A 25,363-nucleotide genomic window follows, 5' to 3' on the forward strand; every position below is an offset into this window, starting at 1 on the left:
GGAAATATTCAAACAATTTATTTCAGAAGCAACGGCAGGCAAACATCACTTAATCTCAAAGCAAACCACAACTCCAAAGGACTTCTTTAAATAAAATAAAATCCGAGATGATGCATCTTATCTGTAGAGAATAATCAAAATAATCATTTCAGGATACAGCGTCTCATTAACTTCTTGTTTTCATATCAATAAAGTCTCATTAAAATAAAGTGTGTTTATTCCGAGGCCTCGCCGTCCTTAAAGTGCAAATGAGTAAACATTTCATTCCTGCGATCAAAAGGTAGCAATTTACACTGTGTGCCTGCTCTAATTATACAAACACACACACATCAGGCATCCTTCTCATTAATATCCCAGCACAAAAAAAATACAGTAGAACGTACACAATAACACATCAACAGCAAGAGGCAGGATAATGTGTCAAAAAACTAAAGAAAAGATATATTTGTCGCCGTGTACATAAAAGCGTGCTACGGTACACTGTAAAACGTGTCAGGAAAAAAAAGCCATGTGTATTCATGCCACAAGTACTTTATAGAATGTATTTCATGTGCCCTGGGTTGCACATGTGAGGAAACTTGCCCCAAATAATAATAAAAAAATAAATCATAAGCCATCATCAAAATGATCTGGGGCTCGTCCTATTTACTGAGAAAAAAATAGACTGAGGGAACCCAAGCAGGCGGTAATCAGTCCGTTGGCAGCGCACACCCAAAAAAAATTCACGTTGAAAACATTGGGCATATTTAGAGGATCTGATTGGTGTGAGAAGCTGGGTACACCCGTGACTGCTCGCCAGCCAATCACAGGGCACAAATGAGTTTTCACAAATATTGACAATTTTGAATGTTCAATGAGCCTATCATGCATGGAATTTTTTTTTTTTTTTTAAAGCAGGGATGAGAACATGCAAAGAGTTGAAACCCCAAATGTCAAAACTATCAAATGTGCTAACTGTTATAATACCGTGCTTGGACCAATAACTCATTCAATCCCAAAGACATATTTTTACGTCTTTTTTTTTTTTAAGTACAGACAGTACTTTTTTCAAGTTGTTGGATAAATGTTGATCTAAATATGGCAGGAACTAAATGAATTAACTTCTAAATAATGGATTAATTTAGATAATTATGTTACTTTAAGTAATCAAGTACTAAAGTGACTACTTTGGGTACAAAAGTACCAATTTTTTTTTTAAGGATAGTAATTTATTACCCTCATTATCAACGTACTAAATGCAGGCAATTACTTTAGGTAATAAAATAATAAAGTAATTGATTACTTTAGCACTTGATCACAGGTATTTATTTATATATTTTTGCACTATTTTTTTTTATTTACACGTTTGGTGAAAGGAAAGTCTAGAAATGACTAGTGTTAAATTAATTAGGTCCTAAAGTAATTCATTCATTTAGGTAATCAAGTATTAACTTGAACAGTTTGGGTACTATTGTACTCAATTACTTAAGGGTTAGTAATTGATTACTTTAGATACTCAAGTGCTAAAGGTACTCAATTACTTTAGACACTAGAGTACTAAAATAATGCATTAGTTTAGCACTTAACTGCATAAAGTAATCAATTACTTTGGTATAATTTGTGTAAATTAATCCAATACTTTAGTATTTAATTACTTGTGTAAGTACCTAGATTAATCAATTACTTTATTTCTATAAACAGTAAAGTAGTCGTTACATTAGTGATTAATTTAATTACATTATTGTTGAGGTAGTTTAGGGCCAGACATTTTTGACCTTCCTTCAGTTAAACATTTGGAAAAAAAAAAAAAAAAGAGAGAAAAACAAAAAAATAATACTTGGGATCGATTGACTAGACTCTTTAAAAAAAAAAAAAAAAGTTAAAACACGTCTTTGGGATGCAATGAGTTTTGCCATTTGAACTCCAATAGAATAGCGCTTAAAAATATTTTTGGATCACCTATTTTGATGTAAATTATTATACCCTGTTTTCTTTATATCCATAAAAACGGTTGAATGGAAAAATTTGGAAGTTCACTATTTTATTGATATTTTGTGAAAACATTAAACGCATCAAAAAACATCTGAGATTTGTTTTTTTTTTATTTATTTTTTTCCAATTGTTTGTGTTCTATCACACGAATCTAAAAGTTTGAGAGGCCGGCCATATAAAAACTGTGGAACTTTTTCTTGATGTAAGAAGATAAATTAGCTCCTAAATAGAGCATCTTGAGTCAGATCACTGTGGTGGGAACATCCGGAGGGACAACACGAGATTAGAGGGGAGATGAAGAGCCAGGAAACTCGATCACCTCCCACAGAATGCCACCTGCACATTCCTGGCGGTTCTCTCCTCGGAAAAGCCCCAAGCTTGAAGCTCCAGCCTGTCGTCGTCTTCGTCCCCATCGAAACCCTCTTCGTACACGCTGGTCTCCTCCACGGAGGTCTCCAAGTTGGGGACGCAGCCAGCTAAAGTCTCTCCGTACTCGTATATGGTCGGCAAGCCGCTGCGTAAACCGAAGCGGCGGCGCAGGGCCACCAGCAGCGGCTGCGGAACGGTGAAGATATCCACGTTGTTACCCAGGTCCACCCATGCTAAGCTGGGGAACCTTTTGGGGTCTTTGAGCGCCTCCATCAGGTCCTTGAGGACGACCGCCGTCAGACGGTTGCCGTTGACGGCCAGCGTGGTCAGCTTGGGTAGACCGCCGAGGGCCGGCAGGAGAACCCGTAAGCTGTCGTCCTCGAGACCGGTGAAGCTAAGGTCCACGGCCGACACGGCGTCACTGCCGCCCTGGAGGTAGAAGGCCACGCGGTGGACGTCCCGGCCACAAAGCGGGATGCCGGAGAGGTTGACCACATCGCCGGACAGCTTTTTCTTCAGGGTGGTCTTGAGACTTCGGAAAAAGGAGAGAAAATAATGATTCATTTCTGAGTGTTTTTTTGCAGGTATCGGCAGAGAGTATCGATCACGAATAGCTTTCCGAGACTAGTCTAAAACGGTAATGTTGATGAAGTACTTTAGCCTCAAAATCACGCTAATCGAACATTAAGCTTCAATGAAAGCTATTATAGAAAATGTCCATCACTAGTTCCGTATCTGCTCTGTGATTGGCTTATGTCCAGTCCAGGATGTAGGACAGACTCCAGGTCAGCTGCAACATCAATGGGAATAAACGGTATAGAAAATGGAACGATGAAAAAACTGCATTTACTGAACTACCTTGTGATTATTTCAAAAGCTCGATAGAGGGGCTGCCACAGTGCCCCATTAGACCGCAGGAATTGCAAAGTATGCAAAAAAATAAAAAATAAAAAGGAACCCGCAAGCTCTAGTCGAGTGTAACAAGCGCCTCGATCAATAATGTAATGAGAGAATTAGCATTTGAATGTGTCTCAGTCTTGAGTAATGACTTCTGTCTCCTGGGTCCGGATGTCATTTCTGAGAAAAAAAAAAAAAGAAATCAAAAGGCGGGTAAATGACAAAGAAAAACTGAGTGGCGTACAAGATAAGCAAGGCAAAGGCTAGCCGCTAACATGTATGTCACATTTGCTTTGTTATCGTTTCGTTTTCACCCCCCCCGAGACTCGTACGCCCCTGAAAAGTGACATTGAAGGCGAGTTGAAGACGACGTTGCGCTTGAGGCCGTGACTTCTTCCAGCGAGTACGCAAAAACAACACGGCTTGTCAGAGGCGAACATTTTAGCGTACTGGCTAAAGTTTTTGGCTAATTAGCTTGCGCGAGTCCCTCCGGATCATCTCCATGCTCATTAATTTGCATGGCATATACATCTGTCACCCTTCAGGCTCGGTTGAGGAATAAGACGGCACCGGCACACTGATTGGGGAGATGATTGATTAAAGCAGAGGCTTATACCTCATCTCCTCCCTTCATGTACTCACAGTTCATCTTCATGTTTTTTTCTTGACTGGCTGTAGCGGCTCATAAAAATTCTCATTTGGCCTCCAAAACCCTTAAGTAATTTTTATAGATTATTTTAATCTTAGGAGCGTTTTCCTGCCTGTGGTTTGCTTCGCTATTAATCACACGTTATAGTTCTGCTATTAATGACTGGATGATAAATGGCCCTCTTTGGGATACTGCTGCGTTATATTACAATTTGTTGATTTCTAGCATAAAATTGAATGAAAAAATCCATCCACAAACCAAGTGAAAGTGTTTGAACTGCTATCTGTTCACGAATTAATAAAATTATCGAACGGCTCTTTTTAGCTCCATCAGTGCCATGGACGAGAATTTTCATTGTTTAAAATAGTAATAACAATAATAAATAATAAAATTCTCATCAAATGCGTTTTTATGGAGGGTAGCTGACACTCTTGACTAATGTTTGTCTAATATAAGACAACTGAACACTGTAGTGATAACTGTGACCATTGGATGGCAGTGTTTCCACACATTTTACTTTGTTCAATTCAAAGTAAGGAATGGAAGTCAATCTTTCATACGATGTCTCCCATATTTACATAGACATAGCACACAATATTTTGTTGGCCCTGAAAAATGAGTGAAAATGCTAACAAAGAATTTTACTTTTGCTGACATAGTTTGAACATCACTCAACGGAATGTTGCAAAAATCGCAGTCAAATCAATGTAACATATCCTATTAAAATGGATCTCAAAAATTGTTATTATAATGGATTTCTATGGTCCAAAAATTGGACAGTGATTATTTTTGTACACAAAATCTTGCACGTCCAGCTGCAATCACATAGAAAATCAGAATCGTTGCATTTCGAAATTTTACATGTTTGAATCAATTCTCTAGTATTTTTTCCCCATTGATTCTGTTATGATATCATAACAAATCAAAGGAATGTTTATTATTTGTACCATAATGCCACAAGAATTAAGAGAAAAAAACAACAACACTTTTTTTAAAACTTTTACAGTTCATCAGATTTGGATGTACGACTGATATAATCCGCTCCTGGTTTTTATTTTTGGCTGATATTGAATCTTTATCCAAAATCAATATCCCAAAAGTACAAAGTCCTAATAGTTAAATTGAAAAAGTCCACTTTTACAAAACGTTTGTATTGATGAGTAATAGCAAGCGTTAGCAATTTATTTATAGCAGGTGTTTGCTCAGCGAGAGGCCCTCCCACTTGTTTGTCTGTAGAAACGATATCCTGCACGACCTAACAAAGTCAGGCAAGGTTTGTACACTGACGGAGTGTGGGTGGTTCCGGGTGGGGGGACGGGGGGGGTTCGGCTGTCTCGGGCCACGTTTTTAATGAGAGAGAGAAAAGGCGACTTAACTTCCAAGCGAACCGCCTCGGGGCTGCGTGGCCACGGTTCCCACCCACAAGCTGCTCATTTGGCCGCCGGCCCACCGGCCCGCCGTTTTTGCAATTTATAAAGACACGGCTTTGAAAACTAGACTCCATTATCATGATAAAATGTGGCCGTGTCCTTCTGATACAAGGAGCCCCAAAGACAATATCAGAGAAGTAAAAATAAACTGGCACAAATACTCCGTACTCACTTTGATTCTCTTGCTATGTATTTGCTTTGTTTTGCATGCTAATCTGGGATTAGCATTGATGGGCGGGGTTTACAAATGTCACATGACCTATCCCAGAAAGTAGGCGAGATGTGCGCTAGTGCTCAGGTATCGTCCAATTACAGCTCACCGGTTTTATGAGTTTGGTAATTTAACGTTCGCGAAATGAGCTGTGATTGGTCGTTATCTGAGCCCTGAGTGATGTCATTTTCAGTCGCCTGCAAGTGGCAAAAATGCCGCGCCGAGACAGGTTGGTTTTGCTGCTTAATTCATTTTCCACAATTGCAATATTAATCAAAATACTGTGTTTAGCAATCAAAAATATTATTAGTTTTTTTTTTTTTTTTTTTTTACTTGACCTGTCCTTTAAATAAAAGTTAAAATGTTCTGATTTATATGTGATAAAGTACAAATTAAAAAAAAAAGCTCTTTTTTTTTCCTCTTAATTATATTTCTTCATTTGTGTGTCCACTGTAGCGGACATTTTCTTTTGGTATTTATCTATTGACTCTTATATATATATATATATATATATATATATATATATATATATATATATATATATACACATATATACATATATATATATATACATATACATATATACATACATATATATACATATATACATACATATATACATACATATATACATACATATATATATATATATATATATATATATATATATATATATATATATATATATATATATATATATATATATATATATATATATATATATATATATGGGCCCAAAGTGGTTAAGGCCCGAAAAAGTGAGACTATTTGGAGATGTGTACTTTTTTTTGTACGTGTAAAACATGTCTTTTTTATTTTTGCTCGTAAGAAAAATACATCCAAAATTGAGGTGGCATATTTTATAGAATTATATAAAATTTTAATAAAATGTATCGAGAGAAATTTGATCTAGAGTTCATTCAAAAAAGAAATGCTCAGACACCTGAAAATCCACTTAAGTACACTAATAAAATATTTGCACTTCTATTAGTAAACAGCACACAAAAGCATCACGCCTAGGAAATGCAATTATTGACAATCTAACTGACAACGGCGCAAGAATCTAATAAGCGGCGAGTCTCGCGTGTCAAACTATCGGCTGCTTACATATGGCCAGAGCAGACAGTCTAATTGCTTTTCACAGCCCGACTTTCCTGGGGGACGTTGTTAACTTTCACGCGCGGTGCAAGGGTGCTCGCCGTTGTGTGGTTATGTAAAGCCCAGCGGTGGGAAAAGGAAGCGTCTGGGGCTTCGCTCATATTGAAATAGAACACAGAACGGGGAACGGGCATGGCGCAAAGGCCAGCGCAAGCTGCAGAAAGAGTTGCCTAATGAAGCTGCTGGAGAATCCCATCACTTTGTTTTGTCTCTCGGTGGTAAATAATGTCAAACGTATCATACGTGATATGAGTTTTTGAAGCGTCTTTATCATCAATGTAATTTTTTGTTCCGTGTTGAAAGGTCAGGTGATACGCGTGAAATCCATGATCGAAATGTTAAGTCACATTTGTGTGACATTTTTATTTGAAAGCTTTTTTTTTCACCCCATCCTTTGCTCCATAGATTTGTCCTGTAGTGCGCAAATTGCTTCACTTAACAAGGGAAGAATGTCTCATTTTTAAATGCCACAATCGATTGACTTTTGTTCTTCCTTTGTGCTTCCTTTCCTTAGTGTTCCTTTCAGGTGTAAGTATATACGCATAGATAGATACAGTAGATAGATAGATGCAATCAATAAAGTACGAAGCAAGCAAATTAGCAAGCTAGCTACTGCAATTAGAGTAGTTAGTTAACAATTTAGCTAGCTAGATACGAACTACTGAGTGCCTGGATAGATCGATCGATCCGTAGATAGCGTAGTGGATAGCTAGTGAACTCGCTAGCTAGACACTATCTAGCAAATTAGCTAGCTAGACACTCGCTACCTAGTGCCTTGATAGGCAGACAGACAGACAGACAGACAGACAGACAGACAGACAGACAGACAGACAGATAGATAGATAGATAGATAGATAGATAGATAGATAGATAGATAGATAGATAGATAGATAGATAGATAGATAGATAGATAGATACTGTAAATACAGGAGCTAGTGGACAAGCTAGCTAGATATTACATAGCTAACTAGTATCTAGATAGCGATAAACAGACAGATAGACATACAGTAGATGATGTCAGTACAATAGCTAGCAAGCAATATAGCGAGCTCGCTACTGTAAATAGAGTAGTTAGCTGGCTAATTAGCTAGCTAGATACTAGCTACCTAGGGCCTTGATAGATTGATTGATCCATAGATACTGTAAATACAGCTAGCTAGACACTAGCTACTTAGCTAACTAGTATCTCGATAGCGATAAACAGTCAGACAGAAGCGCGACTAATTTGGTGCTAGAACCTGGCTTTTTAAAGTTGACTTTCACATTCCTAATATATATGTATACATGCAGACGAATTGACATTATTATACATACAGTATTATACATTATACGATTGTATTATACATACAATACTATTCGAGGCCTGTACGTTTTAAAGTCAAACGGGAAGATCGGTTTGAAGACCGATGCCCCCGCATCTTTGAAACCACAGCTGATTTTCCGATTAAAATTGTTTTCGTTACATCCCAAGTCTAAAGCTTATCAGCAGAAGCAGTAGCGACACTTGCAGCTTTGTTCCAGCTTGGTTCTCATCTCACTCAACTATAGAAGAACATGCAGGGCCAGGGGGGATGTCAAAAGGCTCCACTACATGCTCACCAGTCACCATTTTTTTTTGAACTCAAAGAATTAAGCAACTCATGTATATTGCGCCTCCAGGGTGACAGTTAAAAGCATGCGGCGGAAGAAACTTGTAATGACTGTCCTCCCACGCAGACTATAAGTTCCCCTTCATTTACTCTCATGAATGAGTAATATAAGAGAGACATGAGCAACTGTTTGCGGTTCTTTATTTCCTCGCGTACTCACTTGTGTACCTTTTTTGTCCGGGTGATCCAATGCTTGTTCATTTTTCTTCTCAGTGCGATTTTTATTTATTGATTGATTACTGTGGGGTCAAAATTGACAAAGTGGTCCCCTCCAATTTCCCCGTACCCATTTGAGTCTGCGTCGGAGATTTGGACTGTGAAAATCTCTATTCCTACGACTTTGTATAAACAAACGCAAAGTGCGTATGCCCCCACAGACGATATTCCAAGATAACGTAGCAGAAGGAGGGGAGGAGTAGTCGGCCGTCTAAGAACCGAGGCGCTGCTAACTTATTTTACCGGAGCCCCAGGCAGCTTCAGACAAGCGGCACATTTAACCCTGGATTGTTCTTTAAATAGGTTTGAACCCTGAACACCAACAAAGCACAGGGACACGAGTCAAAACTACTCATACGAAATTGCAGCCTGCAGCTGTTTTATTTTGGGATTGCATAAAAGTGCTAATGCCCAAACATGCCTTTGATGGCTTAGAATTGGGTTTTAGGGAGCGTATATATATATATATATATATATATATATATATATATATATATATATATATATATATATATATATATATATATATATATATATATATATATAAATATATATATATAAATCGATAGCTAGCTCGCAAGATAATCAGCTAGCAGGATAGCTGGTTAGCTACAAAGATTAATAGCAAGATAGATAGCTAGAGAGAAATATTAACAGCTACTTGGAAATATAGCTAGCTAGCTAGCTAGCATGAGAGTGTTGACAGACAGATTGATAACTCAATAGCCAGAACGATAGCTAGCTCGCAAGATGATTAGCTAGCATGATAGCTAGTTAGCAAGAAGGATTAATAGCAAGATAGCTAGAACCATATATTTACAGCTACTCGAGAATGTATATATTGATGAATTCAGGCAGGTTTACCGTGTACTAAAATAATTTGAGTTTATATAATCTCATTTATGTGGGTTAATAGTATTATCCGCAAAAGAACTTGAAAGCTTCCTGCAATGGAGAGAAGGATAACGCGCCACAAGGGATCTGATCAATCAATCTGCTTCATTGAAGCTTTGCTCTTGACTTGTTTATTCCTTGGATCGATTTGTGCGCTTTCGCCAGGGGGGAAACCTATAGTAGGGAGGAGCTGGTTTGAATCGTGAGAAAAAAAAAACTACAACCTTGGAATGGATTGCTGGCTGTGAGCTCCGCATGAAAATAGATTTGACCCATCTACATTTGAGTTTTGCCATTTTTTTTCCAGGTCAACGACAGTAAACCTCCTCCATTGTGAAATAATATCAAAATATTATATTTCAAGACTTTTCAAGGCATGTGTTCACAGCATTAACGACATTTTACTGGAATTTGAAGCGCATTGATTTTAACTTCTCTGGTTTCTTGTTGCCATTTTCCTCTGCGTTCCCCCGCATCGATTGTCTTGGTCTATTCGGTTTTCTCACCGCTTCTTGTAAAGAGTCCATTTTGTTGGGTTGTTGCCACACAGTGCAACGCTGCAGTTGGAGCTTAGGCTCTGGGGGAAAGACGCTGTCAAACTCGGAGATAGAGGAGGAGGGGGCGGAATCACTGCAAGCTTGCTGATTAGAGCGCTTGTATTCACACTCACCCCCCTTCCGTTTTCTTTTTTTTTTCTTGACATGTTAAAAATCACTAGAGAATTCTTGCAGTTTTTATAGGAAGGAAAAAGCATGAAAAAAATGCCATGTGAGGTCAGTTATTATTTTATTTTATTTTAATTTTATTAGGTAAATAATCCCTGGAAGAAAAAAAAATATTATATATATATATATATATATATATATATATATATAAATATATATATATATATATATATACACATATATATATATATACATACATACATATATATATATATATATATATATATATATATATATATATATATATATATACATACATACATACATATACATACATATATATATATACATACATACATACATACATACATATATATATATATATATATATATATATATATATATATATATATATATATATATTTATATATATATATAAACATAATTCACAAAAAAGCCTTTTAAATTTTTAAATTTTTATTTTTATTTTTTTAAATTTTTTAACAGCCTTTTCTTATATATGTACAAAAAAAAACATTATTGACAAAAAAAGCCTTTTTCTTCTTCTTTTTTTTTTTGAATCTTTTTCTTTTATAACATTACTGGCGAGGAAAATTTGGGCCGGTGAGGAAAAAAAAATGTTGCCTGGACTTCAAAATTCAAAACATCTGAATTCTGAAACCAAAGAAGCTTGAAGGCAAGAATCTGACTTTCAAGTCAAGATTCTGATATTAAAGTGGAGTCAAGAGACTGATTTTAAAGTGATTATTCTGAGAATAAATTCAGAATTCAGACTACTGAATTTATGGCTTTAAAGACGAAATTCTGACTGAATTTGAGCTGATTTTTTTACTTTTAAGCCATAAAATCATAATTATAAGTTTAAAGTCACCGAATTCCGGGTTAAGAGCAAAAATTCTCACTTTATTCCCATAAATGTGATTTTATTATCTGAATTCTGACATATAAAGTGAAAATCCTGCCAACCTATTTTTTTTTCCTTCACTGGCCCTAATCCTTTTCCTTACAAATGTGAAACAATGCACGATTAAGCTCATCTTCTCTCGTATGATCAAGCTAATTTCATTTTTTTTCCTCCCTCACTACCCTATTTTTTATTTTCTGTTATTGCCGCATCCCTGGAGGTACATTTATGACTTTTCCAATGGGTGTAGAATTTTACATGACTCATATTCCAATTACCCTAAAATATGAACGCTCTTCTAGCACTTTTTGGGATTGGACTCTGATCGCAGAAGATTTTCCATCTTGTTTTCAACCGCGGGGGCGTAATTGAGGACGCGGCCTCACGGCAGCTACTACAAACGTCCGTGACGCTGTAAAAGGAATGAAAGTGGCTTCGCGAGACGATTTAACCTTGTTTGTCTTGAATCAGCGTTATGGCTGCTCAATTAAGGAAAGAGTGGCAATTACGCCGTCTTTTGTTTCAAAGTCGAAGGCGTTGGTCGGCCGGTGGGCCTCGGCGGAGTTTAAGGCTTCCGGCTTTGTGCCGTCGGATGATAAGAGTGAGACGAGACGCGGTTGTGACAGCTGTTTGGGCAGGTGTCAACCGCTGGCGCAATTTCTCCCACAAGCTCTCATGGTTCGTGCCGCAAAAGTGATTAAGCCTTGGGGGAGGTTGAATATTTTACATGGTGGCGTCTACGGTGACCACGGGTCATTTTTGACGCAATTGATATGTTTTTTGAAACTTTGTGGAGTATTTCAGTGGTTCTTAATCTTTTTCCTGTGACGTACCAAAGCATTTGTGGGTAAAAAAAACAAAACAAATAAAACAAACTTCAAAAATGCCATCAGTGTATGATTTATTTACCGTATTTTCTGCACTATAAGGCGCGCCTAAAAGCCTTATTTTTTTTATTTTATTTTTTTTTAAAGCTGATGGTGCGCCTTATAATCCGGTGCGCCTTATATATGGATCAATATTGAGATTGGGATTCGTAGATGGGGAATGAAGTGATAAAGATTTACCTGTTTCTTTTGTGTGTTTACAGTTGAACAAGGTTGCTTATTATGCTATTGAGATTTTTAGGTTATTATTTGAGTTATTATTGTTATTACTTTGAGTATTACTATATTGTGATTGCACTGGAGGAAAAGTTCCCTGATATAAATGTTGCACTACATTTTATAAGATGTTAAAAGATAAACTTTATTCATTTTGAGAGTGAATGGAATTGTCAGAAAGCTGGTTTGTAATCTACTAATAAAGTTAGACTGCTTCTACTGTTGCGCCTTATAATGCGATGTGCCTTATATAAGGAAAACGTTTTAAAATATGTCATGAATTGAGGGCGCGCCTTATAATCCAGTGTGCCTTATAGTGCGGAGTATGCGGTAGTTAAAACCTTTCAAATTTCATTTGTATTGGTCCACAAAAAAATTTCAAGATAAAGTATCCGATTTTGGATCACAGAAGATATCTACTATCAAAAAGAAATAACTGAATTATTAATAAACCTAAACGTATATTAATTTATATGTAAAAAATGTGCAATAACGTAAGTGGTTTCCTTGGTCATTTCTGCTCAGACTGTAAGTACAAGACTGACTGCCAGACAAAGAACTTGCAGTCCTACTCACAAAGCCGTGACTCCGATTATTTCTCTGTGATGGTTAGCATTAAAACGTCACGTTTCAGCTTTGCTTGGAGGCTTAGAAAATCTGAATCATCCCCAAGCAGACATTAGAGAACATCTCAGCATCAGAGCTGAGCACTAGACAGCACCTCTCCTCTGGAGGGAAGTCCTGAACCAGTTTCTTCGTGGATTTTTTTTCCTCTTATCTTCAGGATCTTGCTTTAGCTCCGGGGAGGATAAGTGACTGGAATCTTAAATGAAATCTCCCTTCCTTGTTCGTGAGCTTTAATCCCTCCTCAGCGATATTGTCGCGCCACTCTGAGGTTCTTACTACTACGGATTTATAAATCACCGCTTCAACATCTGAGTTCTGGCCTTCTGGCAAGTTCGACGTATGTGACATGTGACCACGTGCAGGAACTATTTGTGGAACCAAGTCGCAGCACCTCCGAGCTGGACGCTGAGTCAACACGGTGACCTTTGATGAGCCTGGAAGGTCGGCCCCTGAAGCAGGCTCTGTCAGAGCTGCAAACTAGATACTTGATGTTCAAAGTCACATTTCATCTTTCCCCGGGAGCATTTGGAACTTTCCTCAACATAGCACCGCTGCCTAGAACTACGAGGGCCTGGATCGGTATCGGAGACGAGGGGCGTAACGGTTCACCAAACGGTTCCACCACGGTTTGGTACGTACCTAGGTTATGGGGTCACGGTTCAGTACGAGTCTGACAAAAGTCTTCAAATTGTGCTGCAGTTTTTGCCGCACAAGCGAGTGGAATCCGAGCGTATCACCAGGTTTTTGTGACATTAAAGGCAACAGTACTCAACAGCAATTTTCCTCAACATAGCACCGCTACCTAGAACTACAACGGCCTGGATCGGTATCGGAGACAAGGGGCGTAACGGTTCACCAAACGGTTCGACCATGGTTTGGTACGTACCTAGGTTATGGGGTCACAGTTCAGTAAGAGTCCGATATAACAACAGGAATAAGAGACAAAAGTCTTCAAATTGTGCTGCAGTTTTTGCTGCACAAGCGAGTGGAATCCGAGCGTATCACCAGGTTTTCATGACATTAAAGGCAACAGTACTCAACAGCAATTTTCCTCAACATAGCACCGCTACCTAGAACTACAACGGCCTGGATCGGTATCGGAGACAAGGGGCGAAACGGTTCACCAAACGGTTCGACCATGGTTTGGTACGTACCTAGGTTATGGGGTCACAGTTCAGTAAGAGTCCGATATAACAGGAATAAGAGACAAAATTCTTCAAATTGTGCTGCAGTTTTTGCTGCACAAGCGAGTGGAATCCGAACGAGTTGCCAGGTTTTCGTGACATTAAATGCAACAGTACTCATCAGCGATTTTCCTCAACAAAGCACCACTACCTAGTACTACAAGGGGCTGGATCGGTATCAGAAAGAAGGGGCGTAACGGTTCACCAATCGGTACCACCACGGTTTGGTACGTACCCAGGTTATGGGGTCACGGTTCAGTACGAGTCTGACAAAAGTCTTCAACTTGCACTGCAGTTTTTGCCGCACCAGCGCGTGGAATCAGAGCAATTTGCCAGGTTTTCGTGACATTAAATGCAACAGTACTCACCAGCAACTTTCCTCAACATAGCACCGCTACCTAGAACTACAAGGCCCTGGATCGGTATCGGAGACGAGGGGTGTAAAGGTTCACCAAAGTCCCGGTTTTGTACGTACCTCGGTTACGGGGTCACGGTTCAGTACGAGTCTGATATAACAGGAAAAAGCGACAAAAATCTTCAAGTTGTGCTGCAGTTTTTCCAGCACAAGCAAGTGGAATGCAGAAGTTCTAAACAATTTTCCACTAGATGTTTTTCTGGATCACCCAATTTGTTTGGCGACGAATTAAAGGACTCTGTAGAAGAGTTCGAGGTTAACAGTTAGCTTAGCCCAGCGGTGGGATGCTTTGCTTTTGTTTACGTACCTATGGCGCCTGATAGACCCGACAACAACCGAATGGACTTCTCGCCGGTGCCGGGTCTTCGGTCTTTGGCCTGCCTTCTGAAGTTGACATGACACAATTTTTGTGTGTTCTGTTCATTCATAATAAAGTCACAAAAGAACCAAACGTCACGATTATTTCTCGTGACAAAAAAGTATCTGTTCCAATCCATCTATGAGTTGTAGAAATAACCGGAAACTCAAGAGAACCATGACATTATGTTCTTCACAAGTAAACTTTAAACGAGGCCCATGAAAGCATCAACGGAAACAAAGATGACCGTGATGTCAGTGAAGTGACCCCCTGCAAGGATAATAAAGATCAGTGGTGCGCATTTATGGCGTATAAGGAGCTGTGCATCTCAATGATGCTTTCATAACCGTTCCTCGACATAGTAAAGCAGCCCCTCCACCATATACGCTGGCTTACGTAAGGCAAACTGTTTTGTGTGTGTTCTGTCGCAGCGCGCCTCGCTTACGAGTATCCGCTTTGTCGCATGGAATCAAATCAACGGTGAAATCGGAGTGTCGCCGGCCAGCATTTCACACAGCCGCGTAATGGCGACGTTTGTGCTAAGAGGTCACTGAAAATGGCCGCGGATGTCATCCCGTCGACAAATTGGAATCGGTTTCAGCCGACTGCTATTTTTTTCTTTGCTAAGCTTCTAAATATGTTTAACTCTGTTAGTAATTGTTTTAAATGTACTTTTAAACACAGCATGTGAAGGATATTGAGTTAGTTTTGTTTTCAACCGATGTACTAAACCAGCAATTCAAACCCCTTTTCAATCATGTGAAATATTGTTTTCAGCTATGAAGCATAAAACGTTTTTTGATGAAGAAAAGAAAAAAAAAAGAGTGGTATCACTCATTGTAGTCTATTTAGTAAATCCACAAGATAGATTATGCAACCATCATGTAACCATTTGTTTTATTTCTGGCTGACTTGCCGGAAAAAATTTGCAATGTTGCTTCATGTGCCACTTCATTTGCTCTTAATTTGAAATGAAAACACATCATTCGAATGTGATAACCTTGCCAATACCAGCTCATTGTTTAAATCAAAATCACATGCACCTAAACTTATATAAATATACTATATCTTGACTCTGGCCCCCTGATCTACATTTGTAGTGGCTATCTCGAGGCACATTCAGCGTAACTAATGTAACATTAAATATTGTATTTCTGACTGTCAGCTGTCTGCCGTTAAATGTTGTCACTAACGACAATGCACCTCTGTGTAAAAATGAAGAAACATAATGCACTATAACACAACTGAGCATAATGTTGTGTCATGTTCCAATTAATTTGCTCTTAATTTGAAAATAAGTACTGTTGCTCTCATGGAATTAAAAAACTCATTTGATTGGATTGGATACATGCAGAAACCCTGTTAAAATCTCACATACTTTCTGAATTTGTTTTTTTTTTTTTTTTAATCTTTTATCCAGCTGCATGTGTAAATGCAAAGTGTTAAAAAAATGTGTTCGTCACACATTTGACATTATTTCCCCATCTCTTCTTTTTCTGCGTGTCACACGTGTGTTTGGCATGACAAACAGCTGTCTCCTAATTACGCCGCTTTGCTAGCCAAGCAGCTCATGAGAGACGGAGGAGCTCGTCTCCGGCAAAGGTTTACTGCGCTCATTAGTCTTCTCTTGTCTCATTAAAACCGCAACTTCACACCTGCACTCAAAAAAATCATACGCAATACAGATGTGCTTTTGTTTGTTTTTCTTTTGGCGGGCTCTTCTCTCTGCTGAGACATTAACATTGCTAATTTTATTTATTCAGTTTCCATGAAGCAAGTGACTCATCTGGGATGTCAAACACAGAGCAGCCCCGGGGCTGCGCCACTCAACATGTACAATGGTGGAAGCCTTCATCAAGCCATCTGCTACGACCTTTGTTTTCCATCCCGGAAAATGGGTCGTTTTCTTGGAGCGAGCCGAGAAATGGATTCAAGCCACCGCCGCGTCGGTGAATCCTGCCAACAAGTGTCGGTTCAGGACTTGAGCCGTAAGCTAGCTGCGCACAAGTGTACAGCTAGTTGGAACGGGATCGTTGCGAACAAATTAGTTGGTAAATGACCAACGACGATAATAATAATAATGCCATTGAGCTGTGATTGGTCATTACCCGAGCAACTGTGAAGTCATTTTCAGTCGCAAAACGGGTGCCGCTTAATTCATATTCCAGATTGACAACATTATTTTCAAAAATATTGTTTACTTGACTTCCCCTTTAAGACCGACCCAACAGCACCTCCGCTGGTGGCATTCAGTAGTACACTCCACAGTACCTAAATGGTTTTAAACAGAAATTAATCTGACCATTTTTTTAAGGGTATCACCACGTTTCTTAAACATCGTTTAACTACTATAAAATGATTTTACCCACCGTGAATAAATAGTGTTATTAAGCACACAAGCACCCTCAAACCATGTAAACAGGTTCCTGTCTGTTTTAATGAGTCTTCCGGCGTGAACCGCAGTGAGAGGAACCGACCTCGCTAATGAGCTCATTGTTGGTTGGAAACATGGCAAGATGAAGGCTGGAGCGACACAACCTTTGTTTATACTGTCTTCAAACACTGCGAGGAATTTTCAACAAATCCGTTTTTGTTTTTTTTTAATTGGCGTTTGCGTGTGATGTTTTATTGTTAGCGAAAGTCTTAAGGCTGCAAGGGATTAGGTCTTGTTAGCCAATGCTAGCCCCCTTGCTATCCCGTGCTTTCTCATTTTGAGATATCTTAAATCATCGGTGTCGAACTCCAGTCCTCGAGTGCCGGTATCCTGCAGGTTTTGCGGTTTTCTCTCCTCAACGCACCTGAATAAATGATTAGCTCATTAGTCAGCTCTGGGGGAGCTTGAAAATTATCCTAATCATTTCAATCAGGTGTGTTTAAGGGAGAAAACCGGAAAACCTGCAGGATATCGGCCCTCGAGGACTGGAGTATGACACCTGTGTCTTAAATAATTCAATCCGAAAGACACAGTTTTCTGCTGGCAGAAGCGGCGCCAAAAAACAAATATCCAACTAAATAATTAAACTAAACTTAAACTTAATAAACTTAAACTAAATAATTTCCAAAACATTATTTCGGGTGCAGCCCTCATGGCCCGGGACCAGTTGATCCACTGACCGTCCCGCGGACCGGTGATTGGGGACCACTGATTTAGAATGCTTACCGAACCTTCACTGCAGATGGTGCCTGAGGCTCCAAACTTTGTTTTTCAATATGGCGGAAGCCCTAATGCTAATATTGACCCTGACTGGCTTGCCCAAGCTTAAAAAAAACAAACAAACAAAAAAAAAAAGTCCCTGAATCAGTGTAAATAGCGCTTGAGGTTACATTTCCTCAAACTTTCTGACACTAAGTCTGATAAGTATTTCACAGCGGCTTTAAGGAGGATTTATGAGTCGCGCTGATGTTTATGGCGAGGATGCGCCCGGCCTGACAGGAAGCTTCCGTGGACGCGCTCACCAAGCCTGAGACTTCCTTCTGGGAACGCTTTGTCTCGTCCACTTGGAGTGAGGAGTCAGGTGGTAAATTAGCTGGCGGCAAATCTTGTTGGCCGACTTGAGGGAGTCCGTCTCCTGCGGGCGACACAAAAGATGCCGACTGAATAGCAAGTACAGAAATCGCAATAAAACAAAGTGTTCAGGAATGACTAAACATTGATGCTTTAAGGAAGGCTACTTGAGATTCTTCTTGTGTTTCGCAAATACCCTTCGGTTAACTCAAGAAAACAATGTACCCTGTAATGGGGGTTATGTGCAACCAATTTCCATTTTTCGGGGCAAAACATGTTTACCCCAAATATATGATGCACTTTTTCCCCAAAAATGAAGGTCAAAAGTATGGGTGCATCAGAAATTACATTTTTTTGCTTGTTCGACATTTGTCGTTCATCAGAGGCCCGCCCCCTTTCCGTCGATGTGTCATCTTTTCAAGTCAGACGAAATTGTAATCGTCGGCCCATGTCAGTGTATTTTTGCCCAACCTTCCACCGCCACTAGAGGGCGACATTTCACCATTTTGTTCTGGTCCATCGTTCGTCAGGAGCTGGTCTACTTTTATTTGCACTCACACTAATTATTTTTTCTGTTTTAGTACTTACAAGTAAAGTTAACACCACATCATCTGGTTCTACAGTTACACTGCAATTTGAAAAGCAACACAGTAATATAAGTGTAACACGAAAACAAAGCCAGCTAAGGGATTTAACCCTAGGCTCTAATTCACCATCACGTTTATTCACCCTCATCTGTAAGAGATTGCAGGTGGGACGAAAGTGCATTTAGCAATCATGTCCACTGGATGCCATTATCATGCTTTACATGACACTCAAATGGTGGATGTCGGTTCTCATTTATAACTCCCTGCCCTACAACTACAGAAGACAGTTTCATTAATATTTGTCAAATTTTTTTGCAGATTCCACTCACTATTTTTCTGCTATTTTTCCTCCTAAGTTAGCCCAGAGATAATAATATAAATTATGCGTATTTATTTTTAAATAAAAGAAAAAAAACAAAAAAAGCTAACAAAAGCAAAAACAAGATGCTGTATACCAAGATGCGTTAAAAAATAATATCGTAAAAATAACTCCAATTGGCAGTTCCATTTTTTTCCACCAGCAAGGTACACTCTGATCCTATAAAATAAACATTTTCCTCAAGCTAGCGATCTAACTGCCACCTCCTCCTCTTTCCTCCGTGTCCCTCTTTTTTTTTCCTTCTGTCACTATAAATGGAATAGGTTGCGCTGAGCTGGGCAAATCTAATTAATGGTACAACACAACAACAAGAAAGAGGCAGCGTGGCAAGCGAGAGTGAGGAAGAGTAAGAAAAGACAAAAAAAATTCCCTTAAGGCGATTAACCGTTCCAGCTGCCACTTTGTTTCTCGGGTGACAAACAAACATGGCCGCCGTCTTAAGCCACTTTGGTGACTGAACACATAACCTCGCATACTGATTCGCAATGTAGTCTCGAACGACGGAATAATAGATTCCGAATCGAAAAACACACTATTATTTGTGTGTGTTGACACAATGGCAAAATAAGCTAGGCGTGAGTTCCAACTCCATGTTAAGAAGCAATTTGGCAAAGCGTGAATAATTCCTCCTAAAATTGGCTTCAAGCTGTTTAATGGCACACCCAGTTGATTATTACTAAACCAAACAGAAAATTAAAAAATAAACAGCAAAACTTTCCTCTGGAAACGCTGCTTAGCCTGATGCTAGCATACAATGCAATACGCCATTGAAATGCTAACGGACAGTATCGATAGTTGTGGTTCGACCCTCTTCTTATGTTATGGGTCAAACTGACCTATTTGAAAGTAAAGTTAATGTTGAATGTTGTTTTTTTTTAGTGCAAGACTCAACTGCTGTGTAATCAACATATCTAAGAAACTGCAACTTTAATAAATAGGCAAAATCCGGGTCAAAATGACCCGAGACTAATCTTAGGGTTTCTGGAGATCACAAGCTTTGATATTTAGCAGAATAACGGGTAAAAAAACAAAAAAAGAAGAAAAAAAAAAAGAGTAAATGGATTTTCACTTGTATAGCAAAAAAAAAAAAAAAGAGTGACTTTTGGATTTGGATTACATTGTATTCGGACATATATGAGTGACCAAATATATCCCGGGTCAAATGTACCCAGGGCCAACCCAAATGAATAAATGAAGAGCGGAAAGGATCTGTAACCAGACTGCAAGGAGATCTGAGATGGTCAGGTTCATGTCCACTCTCCTCGTGAGAAAAAGAACCTAATTGTCTTTCTTCCTGTTTCTTGTTTATTAAATGTTTGCCTGAACCTAACAGCAGTAGCACAAGAAGAAATCTATACATCTATTTTACAGGTATTTTCTATGTTTTTATTAAGTAGGATAGAGGCATTTATGTGTATTATTTAAAAGAAGCAATTGCTGGATTACACTGAGCATGTCAGCAGCTGCCCATCAGCCTCTTCAAAGGCCGGTCACGTCCACGACCGCATCCCGTCTCGGGTCGCCAGCCAGTCACAAGAACGCCTCCGCCAAGCCTTAACCTTCCCTTTTTTTTTTTTTTTTTTTCCTCGTGGGCTTCCCTTTGCCAATGTAAACGGGGATAAGATTAGAATTGCTCACAGGTCATTATCCTCATGGAGTGAGTGAGTCAAAATGAGCTCCCGGCGAGTTAATCTTTAGACAGGCCATCTTTTGTGAAACTGCCGATGCCAGATAACAGTAATGGCTGCCAGGTTGTTTTGGTGATTTACAGCCACTCAGCTTATTTTGTGTCTTCCCCTTCTTAGCGCCTTTTTAGTGAAGAGTTTCTTATTTGTATGCCAGCGGTCAACTCGGCTGTCCGCTTGGATACATCACGAGTTCAGAATGAATGAACGGAGTAAAGTACAAAGATGATTTGAAAAGCAGACTTTTAGATAGATTACTTTTAGACAGGAAATAATGAACTAAAAAAACATAATAACAATTTTTCTTGTTTAGTTTAAAAATATCCAAATCCTAAAAAAAATGTTTCCTTTCTACAGTTGGTTTTATCATATAAATCCTAGGGGAAAAAATTACAAATAAATTAATCTAAAAAGTCATTAAAAATATAGAGATATTTAAAAAAAAATTGTATTTGAGTAAATGAAATTACAGCTTATATTTTTCTTATTCAGTTTAGCAAATAATCAACAAAAGAAATTGGGAAATTTCATATACAAAAAAGGAGGGCTGCGCCATCATGAGAGTGGTTATCACCTACTAAAAAAAATAATAATTGGTTGCGGGACTTCCAAGATTGAGATTCCTTTTTAAATTCATTTCTGTTGATATTGGGAATTTGAAAAGGGAGGGCTGCGCCATTGTGGGAGTGGTCACAGCCGACTAAAATAACCATTGGTTGCAAGCCCTATCTCCGAGGTTACGATTTTCTTCGACTCATATGTATCGGCAATGCGGTTGGCAATTTCGCATAGAAAAAGGAGGGTTGCGCCGTTGTGGAAGTGACCACAGCTATCTTAAAAATGACTCATCTTCTCCTTTCATTTTCTTTAAATCCACTACGCTAATTAAAAGCACACCTGCACGGTGAAGTGAGCTCGGATAAATGTCGAAATTTCCAAAGTACATTTGACTCCGAAAGACTATTTGGTCTCCTTTGAAATGGAATTTACACTTGGATTCAATTTGCATATTTGACTCTCTTCCCAGTCAATATTTTACTTTAAATAATTACTCTTAAACAAATAGACCAAAAACCGATTGCGGTTACCCTACTTTTTTTTCTGCCCTTGTAATATTTCGCCTACTTCTATCTTGTCTCGCATTCCAGCCACTCCCAAGACCATTTACAGATCTGAATACAGTACATATCTGAAAACTCGAAGAACAACGGCAAACTGGTCAGGCTACTATTTGATGGTCTGCTTTGCCTTGCAGACAGCTGGAGGAGCTTATTATTCTTTCAAATGAACTTTTCCACATTAAGATTGTCTTATTTGAATATAAGCGTGAGCGGATGACGTCGCCTCAAACACGGGCGGGAACGAGTGGTCCTTTTGTTAGTACTTTGCAAGACTGTCTCCTCAAAAGGAGCAAAAAGGCGAGCGTAGCCCGGGAGATGACGGATGGCACCGGCGGATTCTCCAGGTTGATCCAAATGGAAGAGCACCTCAGGATCCCGAGGGTCCCCGAGCCCCCGCATTTGACCTTTTTCACTATTGAACGGAAAGTCCCCATGAGCAGCAGGTAAACTACCGTGTGGCAAGATTATGGGATTTATTGCTTTACTTGTGTGAAGAAAAGCAAAAAAAAATAACTCATTTTAACTCATTCACTACCAATAACAATAAAACTCTTGAATCTTAATACTGATTTTTTATGCATTCAATGCCAGGGACGTATTTTCACGTTTTTTTAGGAATCCAGACGTTCAATCCCAGATACTTGAGTATTAAATCGATGCTTAAGTACATTAATGACATTAATTTTCTGATACTTAAGTATTAAATTGATACTCTGGGATTGACTGTCGGCCCTCAGGAAAAACGTGAAAATACGTCCCTGGCACTGAACGAATTCTGTTTCAATGTTTGGACTAGAACTGTAAGGCTGAATGGTAACTAACCCCCCCCCCTCCCCCCACCCACCACCACCACCCTATGAGGACCCCACAAAACAATATCATTGCCAATAGATTAAACTGTAAATTACTATGTTAATCGACCCCCCCATGCAAGATTATTTATTTGATTTTTTTGGTTTACTTGTCTGAAGTAGAGCAAAAAAAACATCAACTTTAAGGTATAAACTATTTTTTAATGTCTGGACTCAAATTTAAAGGCTGAAAGTTTAACGTTAACTCCACACCAACGACCCAGGCTATGCTCTAGCTTTCCTTGACATATAAAGATCTTAAGAGTCAAATAAAACTTTTTTTCTTTCAAATCTGATACATCAAGAACCTTAACTCCCCACTAACGACCCAGGCTAAGCTCTAGTTGCTCCTCAACATACAAAAATCTTAAAAGTCAAAACATTTTTTTTTAAAATCTGAACACCAACAACGTTAACTCCCCACTAACAACCCAGGCTAAGCTCTAGCTTGTCCTCCACATACAAAGATCTTAAAGTCAAACTGTATTACTTCATTTTAGGTTTATGTCATAAACAAGCAATTTGAAAACAATAATTACGGATCCTCACCTTCTTAGGACACTGAAGGTCTCGGGCCAGACTCAGCAGAAGCTCGTGTAAGATGGGGTCCACCAAATTGAGAAAAGCCGCGTTCTTGTACAAAATGTCATTGAGCGACGTTCCCTGGAGTCCCAAATCCTGAGAAGAGAGGAGCCTTTCAAAACCTGCTCTTGGCAAAATACTAATCTTGTCGTGACAGCAAGTTGAATAATTGTGTCAGGGCTGATAAGGTGTTGCCTTCAATTTCCCCTGACACTAATCAATAGAGATTTATGTTGTCAGCGTCAATCTTACGTCCCCCTTTTAAAAGTGAAATATGTTGAAAGGGGCGAAATTGGAGGCCCTTAAGTTGATGTGCGCGGCTTCCATTTCTTCTCCATTTAGAGACTTAAAGATACAGTGTGTAGAATTTAGTGCCATCTAGTGGTGAACTAGAAGATGGTAGCAAAAAATATAAGGTATATAAATGGTAGCAAAAATTTTTTTTTATATATATATATATATATATATATATAAAACTATACATCTGGAAAAGCTTGCCTCGCAAATAGACGAATAATAAAGCCTGCAATATAGAGTAGGGGGGTCGAGGTTATGTAATTTTCAGAGCGACTCCTTTGAGGGGCACGTAGAGGAGGAAAACTCCCATCAGCATTTTCTCCTCCTCCGGCTCCTGACTTGATTTATTACACTGGACCTCGGCGGGAGTCCCCGACGTCGGGCCATCCTCCAGGCGGGCTCGCCCTCCGATACGCCAATGCACGCGCGGCTCGTTCCAAGGATTCCTTTGGCCGGTTCCCAATTGGAAAACATCAAGTATTTCCCACATTTGTTCGCATTTCTGTTTCTGGGACTCAGATCTGAAATGTGATGTCATTTCTTATCATAAGCGTTCTTCAAAATCCAATTTGGTCCCTAGCCAAGTGCGAACGATCCGTCCCAGCGTTTCTTTTGAATCAGGGAGGAAATAAAAGCCTCTTAAATAATACCTCATTTTGCACAGCAAGTAGCCTTAAAAATATTCAAGTTCTTTCTCATCATAAAAACATGTTTGGTAACTAGTTGTTATAATTTTTTGATGAAATACAATGGATTTAAAATTTGAGGCTATTCTGCAATATATATATATATATATATATATATATATATATATATATATATACATATACAGCGGACCCCCGGCTTACAGCATCCCTGGCTTACGTTTTTTTTCATGTTGCGATGGGGAATATATATATATATATATATATATATAAAAAATGAATTGTATCACATTGAGATGTCGATTTGGATTCGATTAATTGTTCAATTCGACTGTACTGTACCCACCAGAAAGCAACTTCCTCCATTCACATTGATACCACACGATTCTCCGCTTCACTAATGAATCTCTGAAAACCCCCCCAAACTAATTATGTTAATAACCCCGAGGGCAAGATGCAGCAATGGAGACGTTATTGGTTCTTCTCCGTAATGCCTTCCACAATGCCAAAGACATGTTCCATCATCTGAAGGTGATTATCTGCAAATCCTTCCGCCGCTCTCAAGAAGAAAAAAAAAAGCTGCGATGCTGCCGCACGACAACAACTTGTGACCTTTGCCAGTTCATTTCTTTTTCAACACGGGAAGCATTATTGAACACTTAACTCTCGCCTGTAGTGTCACATGAGACAGAGAACTGTGTCTCGGGCTCAATGAGGACACAGCACTTTGCCAAAGGAATTAATAAAGAAGTCGCGCTGGCTACAGTGCCAAGATTCAAACCCAGACCACAAAACTCTGAAGTAGGTTTGACTTATAGAGACTTTGTGCATTATTTCTCCTCCACAAGGAGGATATGATGGTGTCCAATAACATGTATGTAACAATTTATTAATTTATTAATTTAATAAACTTCACAGTTTATTCCCGCTCCCATCTGGGGTCAAAAGCCAATACTAAGCAAAAAAAAAAAAAAAAAAAAACCCTCACAAC

The 25,363-nt window shown here is 38.9% G+C and overlaps 2 protein-coding genes across 2 annotated transcripts in view; one reads left to right on the forward strand and one right to left on the reverse strand.

Moving 5' to 3' along the window:
* The window catches only part of LOC148411932 (leucine-rich repeat-containing protein 75A-like), a 26,633-nt gene continuing 1,270 nt past the window's right edge, over positions 1 to 25,363 (reverse strand). The window contains exons 2-4 of the mRNA XM_088435283.1: positions 23,399 to 23,527; positions 18,178 to 18,290; positions 1 to 2,872 (exon numbers count right to left, since the gene is read on the reverse strand). Of these exons, the coding sequence (XP_088291409.1) occupies positions 2,287 to 2,872; positions 18,178 to 18,290; positions 23,399 to 23,527 (828 nt within the window). The 3' untranslated portion in view covers positions 1 to 2,286. The remainder of the gene's footprint in view (positions 2,873 to 18,177; positions 18,291 to 23,398; positions 23,528 to 25,363) is intronic.
* The window catches only part of LOC148411933 (glutathione hydrolase 1 proenzyme-like), a 21,874-nt gene continuing 18,589 nt past the window's right edge, over positions 22,079 to 25,363 (forward strand). The window contains exon 1 of the mRNA XM_088435281.1: positions 22,079 to 22,441. Within this exon, the coding sequence (XP_088291407.1) occupies positions 22,212 to 22,441 (230 nt within the window). The 5' untranslated portion in view covers positions 22,079 to 22,211. The remainder of the gene's footprint in view (positions 22,442 to 25,363) is intronic.

Source organism: Hippichthys cyanospilos, chromosome 15 (assembly GCF_059441005.1).
Source record: "Hippichthys cyanospilos isolate Australia breed blue-spotted pipefish chromosome 15, RoL_Hcya_1.0, whole genome shotgun sequence".
Classification (NCBI taxonomy): Eukaryota; Metazoa; Chordata; class Actinopteri; order Syngnathiformes; family Syngnathidae; genus Hippichthys; species Hippichthys cyanospilos.